At 41.3% G+C, this 15,148-nt stretch overlaps 1 protein-coding gene across 4 annotated transcripts in view; it reads left to right on the top strand.

Annotated features, from left to right (window-relative positions):
- LOC128614124 (A-kinase anchor protein 13) overlaps window positions 1–15,148 on the top strand; it is a 96,050-nt gene that overhangs the window by 23,406 nt on the left and 57,496 nt on the right. For all 4 annotated transcript variants that reach the window (XM_053635427.1, XM_053635428.1, XM_053635425.1 and 1 more), the window contains exons 4-8: window positions 2,205–2,492; window positions 4,713–4,896; window positions 7,687–7,882; window positions 8,666–10,496; window positions 12,783–12,868. In XM_053635427.1, the coding sequence (XP_053491402.1) occupies window positions 2,205–2,492; window positions 4,713–4,896; window positions 7,687–7,882; window positions 8,666–10,496; window positions 12,783–12,868 (2,585 nt within the window). The remainder of the gene's footprint in view (window positions 1–2,204; window positions 2,493–4,712; window positions 4,897–7,686; window positions 7,883–8,665; window positions 10,497–12,782; window positions 12,869–15,148) is intronic.

Genomic DNA, 15,148 nt, shown 5'->3' with positions numbered 1-15,148 from the left:
GTGGTGAGTGAATGTGAGGTTTTTTAGAATTCAGTCAATGTTATTATGCAGTAATGACATTCAGTAAGTTAAGAAATCTTACTTTAATCTTCAGAATTGAGTTCATGTGTTAATGTTAATTAGAGTAATGTGTTTTCTGTTTATGAGACCAGTTACTGTGAAACAGCTTGCTGAAATGGAGAGAATAGCGTTTTTATTTGCATTTCTTTCAGAATTGTGGAATGAATTATTATTCATTTAAAAGAAGGCATAAAAGGCAGAACTATCGGTTATCGGTATCGGTATCGGCCGATATCACTCTGAATAATCGGTTATCGTATCGGCTGAGGAATTTAGTATCGGTGCATCTCTATTTGAAACACTAGAACTATTCTTCCTAGATTATTCTTCTTCAAAAATCATTGTTAGTACATTGGTAATATCTTGCGTGTCATTTATTTCAACACTATGTTTGAATTAAAATCAGTGCTAGTGCTTGCTGCACGTCTTACGTTCGAACGCACACGGTTTTTGCATTCAAATGTGCATTTCTGTCTTAAATTCAGCGAATATTCGAAGATCGAATTTTGACAGTCGGGAGGACGGAAGCAACGGGAATGGCTAAAATGTTGGTGACATTCATTCTTATGTAAACTAACACACCTGTAAACACAACGGGCAATATCGAAGTCAGGAAAAATGATCGAGGTCATGCCCATATATAGTACGATAAGACGATAACATAATTATCGTGACAGATCATTTGGATAGTATAATAAACTGTCAAAAATGGAATATCAGCACATGTCTAGACTTCACACATCTCTACATCTCTACCCAGCCGCTCAGCCACTCATTTCTGCATATAGAAACTCAGCCAGCCAGAATGTTTTGACTTTGTGGTCAGCTTGGTTGGTCTTTGTGGCCTGTATGAAACGATTGAGCACTAAAGCTAGTCAAGGCCCAACACGGCTGGGTGTGGTGCAAATGGCTGATGGGTGTGCAGAGGAATTTCCTGGGTGAACTTATGACCCCAGCTTTAGTTTTTCTGTCTTTATGGGTTTGCTAGTGTAATATTTTGTCATTAACATATGAGACATGTGTCATTTATGGCATGTTAATGATTGAACATACCTAATTATTTTATGCGTCCTCTTTCCTGAGCACTATTGTGTTATGATGTTTTCATGCATCTGTCACGTCAGTTCCCCTTTTTTTTTTTTTCTTTCCGTTTTTGGTTAACACATTGGGAAACAGCAAGCTCACACTGTGACTGTGTATTACTGTTGATTTTCTTGCTTGGTGCTTGGTTGATGTAACCTTGGACTTTGACAGTCTTGTGTGTTGCTGTGTAGGGTGAGACTTGGCTGTCACTTTTACAGGAACCACAGGCTCCCGCTGTAGTGCTTATGGGCTGGGTGTGGGTTGCCATACAGATAATGAGTCCACTTTACTGCTGTGAGGAAGCTGGTACTTTAACACTGCGAGGTTTATAGGAAAGAAAGAGCATTTTCCTGTATAACATGCCTCTTACAAAAGTGTTTGTCTGTTTGGCATATGGCGTGTAAATTCCAATGGCCTTCTGCAGTAGGTGGAGCATTTTTCATTATATATAGTCATTACAGCACGATTACAGGTTAGTTAAGAAATTACAGTCCCTTATGTGAGTCACATTTAATTGCATACATGAAGTCATTACCTCTTTATTAGGTCTTTAATATTAAACCTTAAATGTACTTTATATAATGTGTAATATGGCTGAGCAATATTGTGAAAAATTGCCCAGACTACCCCTCATTCATAAAAATAGCGCAGATTTAAGTGCATAGTAGAGTATAGAAGGAGATACGATGCATCTGGGTGTGAATCATGCAAGATCCCGCCTCGTATACGTGCGTCTAATTTGTTGTGACAGTGGACCAATCAAATGAAAGCGATAAGCAGGCAATATATATCCAAGATCCCAGGAAAGAAGTATATTGCATGGGGAAAATATATAAGGTTGTTGCAAATAAAAACAAGGTAGTTAGTGAACTCGATTTATAGTTGGTATTCGATTTAATTTGGACCAGTTCAGATTGAGCTTTAATTAAAGCTTTAGTTATTAATGTTGGTGAAGCAGGTTTCCATCTTCCATCCTAAACTAATCTGACATGTTTTGAGGTTATAGGAAAAAAGCTACGATTTGTATCTCATCTTTCTTTCTGTGTTTTCTCCCTCTCCAGCCCATGACCGCTGTGAGTCAGTGGTGGTCACTCTGTGTTCTGGGAGTCCAGATGGCCTCGTTCATCACCTGTCCTCAGAGCAGATGTGTTTTGTCCAGGACTTGGCCTTGGACATGGCCCAGTTCCTGGTGAGTGCAGTGGGCCAGGAAGAAGGGACAGAGGGGGCACTGTTGCTGAACGAGTGTCACATACCTCTGCAGGAGTGTGAGAAGATGGACCAGAGCCTGGCGCTCGCCTTCAAACACCTCACACTGCCTCCTGAGTGGAGTCTGTTAGGGGACAATAACGGTGAGAGCCTCTGTAGAGACAATGTGCTGGAACCAGTCCATGCAATAATAATTGTGTGGCAACCCAGGGAAAACCCTTCACATGGTCGAATCTTGATATTTCTACAATAACTACTATATGTGCTACACCCAAGAGTGAAAAAAGGAAGCATAATTGATGTGAAGCACAAATGCTTCTGCTTACCGTAAAAATGTTTAAGACCCCGATTCACGGAAAATAACTGTAAAGTCTCTGGACTGGGATTGAAATCCATCACTTTCCAGTCCTCTTCTGCAGTTAAACTAACAAAGCTAAATATACAAAAACAATGTACGAACACAAGCCAATGTAATACAGGACACCATATAAGCTGATATGACTCATATTAATTCATTTAAAAACCTGTAGAGGGCATCTGAGAATCAGAATACGAGCTATAGTCTGAACTGTCTGGACAGTTTAGCTGTGTTTTGAATAACTAAGCAATTATTTGATATATTTACAAAATGAGACGTTCTGTGGATGGTATAAGCAGTTGGCAGCACCCAGGATCCTTATAGAACGTTTCTCAAGTAGCAGCAGAAACACTGCTGTTATTCTTACCCTCTCTATCACTGTTTTTTCCCATTTCGAATTCCCATTTGGTTGCCAGGGTTACCATGAATATAACGCATGCCATTCTAGGACAAACATTCTGGGTGGATTATAATAACAACTCTGCATCTTTAGGACCCAGTCTTTGTGCATGGAGTTTAGACCCCTTCAGTCTCATTGAACAGGAAGTTATTAATGTATTTTGCTACATTCACAAGTACATCTGAGATTGTTTAGACCAGTTGATACACTCAAGTCTGTAGTTATATCTATGGCGTTTCTATGAGCCGTATAAACAGAAATGTGGCAAAACTTTTAGTTCCTTAAGCAGTACCTCATGACATCTGCAAATACTTTCACTCTCTACCACAGGATCAACTGAAATACTATATAATTCAGTGTTTAACCTTATTGTAAAATAAGAGATTTGAAAAACAGTGTAACTCTTTATTATGTGGACTTCAGGAATCATGGGCATAAAACATGGGGTCGAATATATGTATTATATGTAAGATAATAGGTCAAAGAAAAAGGTCAAACCGATTGACGGAGATGAACTAGAACAAAATAAACCATGGCTTGATAACATACGAAACAACCAACGAGACTTACGTAACCAAACACAAACAACAGGATATAAACAGACAAACTAATTACAGGGCTAAACACAGAACAGGTGCACACATTTGGGTAACAACCATATGACATGACCCAAAGGGAGGAGGCAGGACCAAAACCAAAACAAAGGCACATGGCAAAGCATAAACAAAAAGCGCATAAGGAAATAACAAACACATGCAGAGCTTGCTATGCTGGGAAATGTGCCACATGCTGAGAAGGAGAATTTGTGACAATGCTTTTATCAAAAGCAAGTTACCGTTGAGCTGAGGGTCAAGGGTCTTGATCAGAAGCACCTCGGGATACGTCCTTCTAATCATGTAGCTCAAAGTCTTCCCCAGTGAGGAGAGATTTTACACCGACCAAATAACAGAAACGGCACTCTCTGGTTAATAAATAATCATGACAAATCCAGCTACATGGTAAGAAATTAGTTCAGTGCCAATTTGCAGTATGTGAACGCTACAAAGGAGGAGCACAGCACATTGGTGCATGAGTTTTCAAAGCAAAAAAATAATAGATGACATATACGTCCACCTTCTTTACCCTGTATGACCATCTCTTGTACATAAACCTCTGTATTAAACTTTATTGAACTTGATTCAAAGAGGAGGAGTGTGTGTATAAAGGGAAAGAAGGTGACAGAGAGAGAGAAAACATCTTTTATGTAGGTTTGCAAGAAACCTGTAGTGACCTGAGTTCGGTGCATGTCAGGGCAGCACTGCAATTACTTTTGTCTAGCAATTTTTAATTGAAAATGAACACGTGAATGTAGCATCCCATTCATCATTGCACTTACTTGCCCAATGAAAAGGGACACGTCACTTTGTTGAGTCTAGGCTGAACCTGTCTCCTGCTTTTTGTGCTGACACAATGGTTACAAATCATCCAATCACATATGTTGACACGCTTCACTATTCAAGTGAAGCTGATATTAAAGTGAAAGCAAGTATACATTGACCTGCTGCTAAAACATTGGGACTGTTTTGGACTACCTGCTTTCTGAGCATGCTGACATTTGTGCTGTAGATCTGGAGCCTCGAGAGACTCTTCTGCACTTTGCTGTTCGGCGTGGGCTCGAGCGAGTGACGTCCTTCCTCCTGCAGCAGCCTGGAGCGAGACTGGCGCTGGCACTTCCCAACAGAGAAGGCGCGACCCCAGCTATCCTGGCACAGGGTTGTGGACACAGTGCACTGCTAGAACTACTCACACAGTGAGTGAATCATCATAGCAGTGAGCTACTACACTCATGGGGTTTACAAACTAACCCTGGGATTATGTTTAAGCAAACTTTCACACAATTATACAATCATAAAGTACAGCAATTGTAATATGTACCAATTAGCAGGATACAGTTAGCTAAAGGACTTACCAAACTGGGTTCCATTGTTAGCAACATTAAGGTTTTTTTGGGCATATTGAATGTCGCCCAAATAAATAAAAAAAAAGACCTAATTTGAATAACAAAATCTAACTGGCTCCGTCCAGCTTAGATTAATAATTATCCACATACACAATTTCAAATGTGTTTTATTTACTGTAGCCCAAAGCTAAGTTTCTTTGGCTTACCTAAATGATAATTTCAATTTGTGTTGGCTGACTAAGCCAAGCAGTCATTCCCTCAGAACTTCAGAATATAATGAATGGGCTAATGGGAAAATTCTATAGTGCGTTTTACATGCACACAGATCAGCCATAAGATTAAAACCACCTGCCTAATTTTGTGTAAGTCCCCCTTGTGCCGCCAAAACGGCACTGACCCGCTGAGGCATGGACTCCACAAGACCTCTGAAGGTGTGCTGTGGTATCTGGCACCAAGACAAGAGCAGCAGATCTTTTAAGTCCTTTAATTTGCGAGGTGGGACCTCCATGGATTGGACTTGTTTTTTCAGCACATCCCACAGATGCTCGATCGGATTGAGACCTGGGCAATTTGGAGGCCGAGTCAACACCTTGAACACTTTGTCATATTCCTCAAAGCATTCCTGAACAGGTTTTGCAGTGTGGCAGGACGCATTATCCTGCTGAAAGAGGCCACTGCCATTACAGAAGACCGTTGCCATGAAGGGGTGTACTTGGTCTGTGACAATGTTTAGGTAGGTGGTACGTGTCAAAGTAACCCAGCAGAACATTTCCCAGAGTCTCACTCTTCCTCCGCCGGCTTGTCTTCTTCCCGTAATGCATCCTGGTGCCATCTTTTCCCCAGGTAAGTGATGCACTCACACCCGGCCGTCAGCCGTCACCCGGGGTCAGCATGGGCACTCTTACTGATCTGCAGCTACGCAGCCACATACTCAGCAAGCTGCGATGCACTGTGTGTTCTGACACCTTTCCATCATAGCCAGCATTAACTTGTTCAACAATTTGTGCTACTGTAGCTTATATGTGGGATCAAACCAGACGTGCTAGCCTTTGCTCCCATGTGCGCCCATGACCCTGTCGCCGGTTCACCGGTTCACATCCCACAAGACCTGCCGTTTTGGAAATGCTCTGACCCGGTCGTCTAGCCACCAGTTTGTTCCATGTCAAAGTCGCTCAGATACTTACACTTGCTCATTTTTCCTGCTTCCAACACATCAATTTCACGAACTGATTGTTCACTTTCTGTCTGATATATCCCACCCCTTGACAGGTGCTACTGTAAGGAGATAATCAATGTTCTTCACTTTACCTCTCTGTGGTTTTAATGTTATGGCTGATCGGTATATTTATGCCACAGCACTGTTGAATTCTTCATTATGATTGGTCAGAAGGTTTTTGATTAATAAATAAATGGATATCAACACTTAAAAAAAAGCAAGTATTTTCACAACATACACTCACTGACCACTTTTTACTTTGCAAATATCCAGTCAGCCAATCATGTAGCAGCAGTGCAATGCATACAGTCATGCAGATACAGGTTAAGTGCGTCAGTTAATGTTTACATCAAAATATCAGAATGGGGGAAAAATATGATTGGCATGTTGCGCATTCTGAGATGCTTTTCTGCTCACCATGATTGTAAAGAGTGGTTATTTGCATTGCCATAACCTTCCTGTCACACCATTCTCCTCTGAAGTCTCACATTAACAAAGTGTTTCAGTCTGTTTGTGTGAAAATCCCAGGAGATCAGCAGTTTCTGAAGTACTCCAATCATCCTGGCACCAACAACCATGCCATGGTCAAAGTCACTGAGATCACATTTCTTCATATTCTGATGTTTGATAAGAAGGTGTACAGGCGTTCCTGTTAAAGTGGCCAGAGAGTGTATTTGCAAAAAGATCCATGAAGCAACATTTTTAATGAAACGATGGAGGATCAAGGATGTTTTGAGAGATGTTATGTGAGAATATTCAAAAAGAATTACACAGCAGGGTTCCCCTTTGGCTAAAGTATATCTCGGGAGATAACCTAGGACAAGCGTGGGTTGCATCCTGCTATATTATGTCCTCCTTCCTCCTCCACATGGAAAGAGAGGCTTCTGAGATTTTTTTTTAGCAACCAAGCATGGGAATATCCCATACAATATAGGAAAGCTGCTATTTTTTAAATTACATTTAGCATGTGCGGAGTTATTACGCTTGCCTGGTTTGTGAAAATGCCCATCTGCTGTGGAGATAAATGTGTGACTAGAGGAATGCAGATTGCATCATTGATTCCTTTATTAACAGATAATTGGATGATTTTCACACAAACACACACAAAACTTACTCTTGCCTGCTCTGGTGACATCAGTCTGATTCAGAGCCATACCGCTTTCATTCGGGCCTCGCTAAGAAAGTCCACCCCACCCAGGATTGCACAATCTCTGAGGTCAGACGAAAAAGGGTTTCACCCACTACACCTCATATAGCACAAACTGACTTCAGCTGAGAGAGCGGACTCGCGATTGAGAGAAATCTATCTTCAGTGTAACTGATTAACAGTTTAATGTTTACAGAGGAATTCTGTTTTGAGCGTGTGTAGGAGGCATTTGGTATGTTTGGGTGTGTTTTATAATCAGGTGGTATGTTTTGAGCAGGGAGGAGACGGGCACTCAGGATAGCACCGAGACACATAGACAACTCGGTTCTGGTGCCAACGTGGTGCAGCACCACCCGGATCTGAACACCTACACCTTGTCAGCGGTTAGCGAGCCTGGCACAACGCCACACAACCTGCAGGCAGACGTGCAAGACTTGCGCCGCAGGATTCTACAAAACACAACCCAGGTGGAGGTGAGTCATGCTATATACAGTGCGGTCCAAATGTCTGACACCACACTTATTTTTCATTGAAAGCTTTTTAGAATGTTTAAAACGAAGAAAGTAAATGTTATTTATTGATATTGAAGATTCTGCACTGTTTCTAGGCGTATATTTAAATGTAAACGAAGGTGTGATTAATGAATATGTTTACTGCTTTGTACAAAAGGTCAGATTTTCCTCATGCCCAGTCTCTTCTATTGAAACATGTGTTCAGACAACACTCAGACGATGGATTTGATCTAAAATGGGTCATAAGGTTTTGCATAAACTTGTGGAGTCCATGCCAGCTCGAGTGCACACTGTCATAAAAAGGGGACGTAGCAAATACTAAGAACCTCTGAAATTCGTGTGAAGATTCTACTTTTCACTCAGTAATATAATTTGGAATGAAAATTGTTGTATTCATTTGGAAAAGAATGCAATATAAAAGCATTTTCACTAGTAGTCTCAGACTTTTTGACCCCACTGTAGCTGGAAGGGTTTGGCATTTTTGCTTTATTTCTGTCCTCCTTTTTTACTCATATAATTGCCCTTAAGGAATTACTACACATATACCAGGACAAGCAATGTGTGCATTAAAGGTGCCCTTCTGATTTTAACCTTTCATTATGTGTAATCTGCAAGAATGTGAGATACCGAGTCAGTGTTTTATATAACTGCAAGGACTGCTGCTGATAAGGTTGAAACGATGTCGCATAATTGAAGTTCCATTACCGGCGACGCTATTATTTATATTATTATTCTTTTATTCAGCTGCCACACATCGGCCAAGAACGTGCAGACGACCCGGAGGCCTGTTCCGAACACTCACTGGACACCTCTGTCAACACCACAGAGGAAGAGTTCTGTGAGAAAAGAAACTCAAACGAGCATCCAGGTCCACTCCAGTGCAGAGAAGTTGACGGAGATCGTCGTTCAAGCACCAAAGCCACTGCGTCTCTGCCTGGCAACTGCGACGAGGAACGGGTGTGTTCTTGTGAAAACATCGACCGAGATTATGGAGCGCAAGCTGAGAGCGTAGCTGCTGGCATACTAGGAGATAGCAGTGGCAGCTTTCAGAACAGCTCCGAAGGAGAAAGTGCAGCCCCATCCTGTGGAAAGGAGCGAGGGGAAACTGATAGGGCTCAGGATCTGATCTGCGAGGCACGGCAGAGTACCGAGGGGCCTGAAAGGGAGGTCCAGGAAGAGGGGTACAGCTTGGTGAGAGCAGATGAAGACCAGTGTTTGGAGCTATCAGAGTCAGCAGCAGGAGATATGGGAATCACTCAATCTGCAGACACACCTGAAAGTTCTGAGGCGGAATCTTGTTCCCAGGGAGAAGAAAGCTGTGATGAGAGTGAGATGGGGAATGGGAACAGCGACTCTTTGGAGCAGGAGGAGATGGAGGGAATAAATGAAGTCTCAGCAATGGATCAGCCAGGAAGTGGCGAGCAAGAACCAAACGAGGCCGATTTACAATCTGCAAGTCCATTTATTCCAGCAGATGTGATACATCCAGTGGATGACAAGCATGAAATAAACGCCAGTGAGACAAGTAATGGCTATGAACCAGGACCCGAAGAACAGGAAAAAACTGCAAAAGACAATAATGATGCACAGGAAGTAGATTCCCTTGATATTTCCCATCGTGATGCCGAAACAGAAAGTAATCACGAACAATTTGATACCATGTACCATCACAGAGAGGAATCTGGCACTGCCCCAGAGGAAACATGCCAAAAGAACGATACGGTTGGAGAACTTCAGGTGCTCTTAGATGCAGAGACTAATCAGTATAGTTCAGGTTTTGAACTTGAGGATACATCTTGTGTGACACTTGATACTATTTCCCAGAACAGCGCTCACTTACCTGAATCAGAACCATTAGCAGCCACAGGGGAACCAGACTCAACAGTCATAAGTGAAACAACAGCAGGAAGTGAGAGTGAAGGACAAACATTGGAGTGCACCACTGACGTCTCCCTGGCTACGCTTGGCTCAGAGCCTGAATCTTCCACACCATCCAGCGAGGACGCTTTAGAACCTGAGGAAACTGAGTGGGTTTCCGCAAACATGGTACAAAGAGTGTCTGCCAGCGGCCAGCAGGAAGTCTCACAGCAGAACAGCCTCACATATGAATGTGACCACACGCACGTCTCAGAAAACAGAGAGAGCAGGATTTCTTCAGAAGAACTGACGTTAAAAAACAGAGATGGGCTACCAGAAACAAGTGACGTTCTTCCTCTAAACAATAATAACGTTCCTGAACAAGAAAACAGTCCTGCTTCTCCGAACACTCTAGTTTCAGAAGAAACTCTGGAATTGAGAACTACTGAAGACAGACTCGTCATTATCGAGGAAGAAGTCCAGCCTTGTCCGGACCACAGCGAGCCCGTGCTTTATAATTTCTCGACCACAGGCCCAGCTGATATTGTAGACGGTTCACTCTCACTTGATGAGCAGACAAGACTAAGAAATGAGGATAGTGCTAAGCCTGAAGTAGTGGACAAAGATTCTGCGGTTACAGAGTTGACCGAGGCGAAAGAAACGCAGAGCGTTGAACGTGAAGAGGACGTCGATGGACACATCAGAGCTCATCGGGAAGGTAAGATGGAATTTTCCCTTTACGCCTCAAAGATCCAATTAAAGATACGTAACACTAAGAGGTTTGTTCTCACAATATTCTGTATGCAGCTAGCGAAGGATTTCTGTTCAAAATGATGGATAAAATGACTTGTCATGAATAAAACACAACTTTTATAGATAAATAAGTCCGTGATGGACGAAGCAGAGTTAGTGTTACCGTCCCAAAGTTGATTTCAAAATGTTTTATTCTTCTTATAACACAGGAATTTCCCAGTGATGATATATTTCTATTTATTAAAGATGACACGTTGTATGTTTTATCCATTTATAGTCAACGTTCAATGTTGTGGAACTTTCGCAAAACAAGTTAGTTCCTTATAAAAGCTATAAACAGTTGTTTCCACTTGAAGTTAATAAGATGAAAAGAATTCAGCTTGTCATGTTACCAAGAAGCTCTCCTTCATGAAGCCTTTCCTGCCTCAAAATACTCGCAGCTTTAACCATTAGTCAAAGCTCTAACACTGGAAACGCCTTCGAAAAAATGCTGTATGACCCTCACCGTGACAACGATTACCAAATCTGTTCATGTGGAGCGTCTGAAAATACTGTCCCAAAAGTCTCCATACACAGGGGACTATGTTTGCCAGCACCGCGTCAGTCGTGCCTTCGTCAGTGGACGTCGTGGATGTTGGTCCATGGTCTTTTTGAGTTCGTTACTAGGTTTGGCAGCAGCGTCGTGTGTGATGTGCTTACCATGTTTCGTGTGAAAGTCCATCGCAACCTTGCGACAGCTTCCTGATCCAGCCATGAGAATGATTTCAATGCGTTCTTCTTTTGTCAAAGGCATTCTTAAAGGCTATCTGAAAAAAATATAAACTAAGTATGAAAAACTTTGCTGAAAAGTGTTCATTGCACCCATGTCTGGAGACTTTTGGGACACCCCATGGAACGAGTGCATTAATATAAACCTGTTATTTGAAATACAGTCAGAACTATTATCAGAGCTTGCTTTTATTGAACACCGTTTGACCCATCAGAGTCGAGACATCAGACTGAGCTGTGCTATAATTATAGTTATAGCACATATAGTGTGTGTAGTTTTTGCTCAATATCAAAAGCATGTTTATTTATCACAATTATTCTGTGAATTTCGGATTTTATTAAAAAAAAATTGGATTTTATTGTCTTTATTATTTAAAATGAACATTTCTTTCTTTCACGTTGCAGCGTATAGTAAAAAAAAGTCAAAATATAGCATATAGTCTATGTATAGAAAATAAAATGGCACATTATCTCAGGACCTGATCGTAAGTCTAGAGCATCTTGTTTTTAGTCCCATTTGTTTGAGAAAACAGAAACTGTCATGTTGTCGAGGTGCACTGTGATTGATCATCCATTTAAAATATATCTTCCAATGCTAGTCAAGTTAGCATACTTTATCTAAGCTCACAATTTCGCGGTCGACTCTTGGTTGCTTTACTGCTTGCCCTGCAGTTATTGTCGTTCTAACAATAAATCACTGTTTAGACTATGTAACATTCCATAACCTCTATTCTTTTGACTACTTCTGTCATAAAAACACAAATAAGGTGTATTAAGTCTTGCATAAGGCAGCCATTCATGCTCTGCGTCAATGCTGAGATCATAAAAACAAAAGCGTCCTCCTCCTGGCTAGATGCTGATGGAGAGAATGTAGTAAAGCCACTATTAGATCATCTCTGACTCGGCAATGGCAGGAAGAGTCCGAAAGGCTTTCTTTGATTAACCAAAGCATGGTAATTATTTCTTCCCAAACCCAAAGGAATCATTAAAAGTAGCATGTGTAACTCCATCCTGCCCAAGCCAGAAGGAAATGGGGTGTGCTCCTGTATCCCAGGATATAGTTACAACAGAGTGTAACTTAGCAACGGGTGAAGTCATCGAGATAACCAGGAAAAGCAAAGACGACACTGTCTTCCATTCAGCCCTTTTCCTGACCAATTATTTTTGTTCTTCTCTGTCAAAGCAAAAGCACACGTTTACGCCCATAAGGGTTATTGTTATCTCTGTGGAATTACATAATAGAACTGACATAGCTGGCCTAGTTATTTTCAGAAACGTCTCTGTTCTTTGTGGCTGGGAATGTTTTTAAATTCATTAATCCCTCCCTAAAAAAAAAAAATGACGGATATTTTCCACTCTCAATCAGGAATCGAAAAATGGCCCGTAGCCCAGAGTTCTACCAAGTTTTGTTGGGTAGATTTTGTACCTCTGTTACCATGCTATCTGACTGAGTGCTTGCCCGTGTCAAAATGTGTCCTTACAGAGTTAGAGGTCTCCCTGGACGATCGGGTGGACTTGCAAACAGAGAGCTGTCTCAGAGGTGTAAACACAGATGTCGATGTATCTATGGTGAGTACCAGTTTTCCTCATAGCAGGAAGTCTCCTCTTAAATCCAGGATGTGTTAGTCACAAAGAGTTGGGCGTGTAAGCGGATTATGCATGGATTAACGATCTTTCCCAGTTCTTCTATTCAAGATTGATCAAACTGAACGCTTAATATGGAAACACTGACAAAAACCTTATCATCTAAGAACACTCGAAAGTATGCGTTTTTGGGAAGTGTTATTGAAGCTGCTCACTGATTTTGCCACAGAGTTTTTTTTTTCTTTTTCCTTTTCGAGCTGCGTTTAAGCGGGATTTCTTTTCACACGAGAGATGGTGAGCATAAATAAAGTACAACAGGTGGCCATAGATACTGTAGATATAGATATGTAGAATTGCATGTCCAATTGGTGGCAGTATTTGCCCTTGTAAAAGCCACTGACACTGAGACACCACCATTTCTTCACTGATGCAGCGTTTTCCTTGGCTCCCTCTAGCGCAACTCTTTATATAACTGACACCAGATGTGCTTTTTTTCTGCATTTTCATCGTTGTCTTCGTGATTGATAATGATAGGGAGATGATTAAACTGCACTCTGAACGAACAAACAAACAAACAAACAAACCCAATAAAGCAGACGCCAGCCATGCGGCCATTTTGTGTACAATGAGACACTGAATGTTTTTTTGTCCACACATTAGCAGATGTATACACAATACACAATCTGGCCATGTGCTCTCAGCCAGGGCGCTTAATGAAATTGACTCTACATGGCGAGATTTCCGAGTTCTGGTTTGTTTACCTAATGTGCTCCTGAGTGCTTCGCAAGTGTACATGAGAGTGGACCAGAGTTACAAAGCAAAGCGGCTTCCACTGTATGTGCCAAGTCCAAGCAAAGCTAGCTGGCTTCGAGCTAGCATGTGAAGTTGGGGAGCAATGTGGAAGTGTTTACTTTTGGGAGAGGTCAAACTGGTGGGGGTGGGCAAGAAGACAGATAACAGGAAGCCATGTAGCAATGTGTGTGTGTGTGTGTGTGTGTGTGTGTGTGTGTGTGTGTGTGTGAGTGTGAGTGTGTGTGAGTTTGCTCCATGTGCACGCTGCATGTGCGTGTGTAAAGGTTTAGGAGGAGAACAGTGAAGCAATGTACTCCAAGTCAGAGTGTCTGTCAGGATGCCATAGCTCATTACATTTTTTTTAACGGCTTTTGAGGTTTTTATTATGTGGAAAGAAGCAGTAAAGCTGCAGTAACGCTACAGGAGAAGAAGGTTAATTAGCTTTGCTGCGAAAGTGCGGACCAAACCACTAACCTTCCGATCAAAATCCCTCACCATTCATTCTACATTCGAATCATGTATTGTGAGCTTTGCCTGAAGGAACGCCATACAATCCTATTATTAAACTGCTACTTGATTTCTGAAAAATGGAAATATTTTACGTTATTGCAGATTATTTAAATGATTATTACAATGTTATTCAAATGAGTTACGAGTGCGTAATGTGAGAAATTGTGCACATCTGGATTCAGACCTTAGACGTGACTACAGACAGGAGTAGCTATAAAAATTATAAGCAGGAACTGTAACTATTCCGAATTTGCATAGGGTACGCATACAGGCCGGATTTCGATGAAAACAGGGGAGTGCCTCAGTTCCGTGAGATTTTGACCTTTGACTTAAGCGTAAACAGTCCATGGACAGTTTATTTCATTCATTTGTTAACTCCAGATAACACATTTAAAGCATGATAATATAGACTAAGTCCTGGGCATGCGTTACAATTTCATGCCCTTGATTTAGTGTCTCAATAATAATTGGATGTGCTGGATCAAGTGCTATTTCATAAGATGCTGAATTCTGGAGCCATATTGTTCAAATAAACCAAATTTGCAGTGCTTTAATAGTAGAATTGTTCATGAAGCAATATATCGGTGTATACTAGATTCCTGTTAGATGTTTATTTATGTTTATTTATGTTTAAGACAATGAACCCCAAGTTGGTCCCAATGGCAGGCTAGTGCCCTGCTATTAGTGTGTGTGTGTGTGTGTGTGTGTGTGTGTGTGAACGGGTGAATGAGAAACATTCAGTGTAAAACGCTTTGTAGAACCTCTAAGGTTAAAAGACGCTATATAAGTGCAGACCATTTACCATTTATTTCTCATTTATGTATCATCATATTAGTTACTTGCTTTTATGTTATGTTATATTGCAGTTATATTACAGACAGCAAAAAGGTCATTTCTTTCTTCAGTCCTCATTTTCCATCCCTGATTTTTTCAGGTTTAAAAGTAAGTGCTTGTGCTTTAACT

The sequence above is a fragment of the Ictalurus furcatus genome, chromosome 10 (genome assembly GCF_023375685.1).
Source record: "Ictalurus furcatus strain D&B chromosome 10, Billie_1.0, whole genome shotgun sequence".
Lineage (NCBI taxonomy): Eukaryota > Metazoa > Chordata > Actinopteri > Siluriformes > Ictaluridae > Ictalurus > Ictalurus furcatus.
This window is presented reverse-complemented; position numbering and strand designations above follow the sequence as displayed.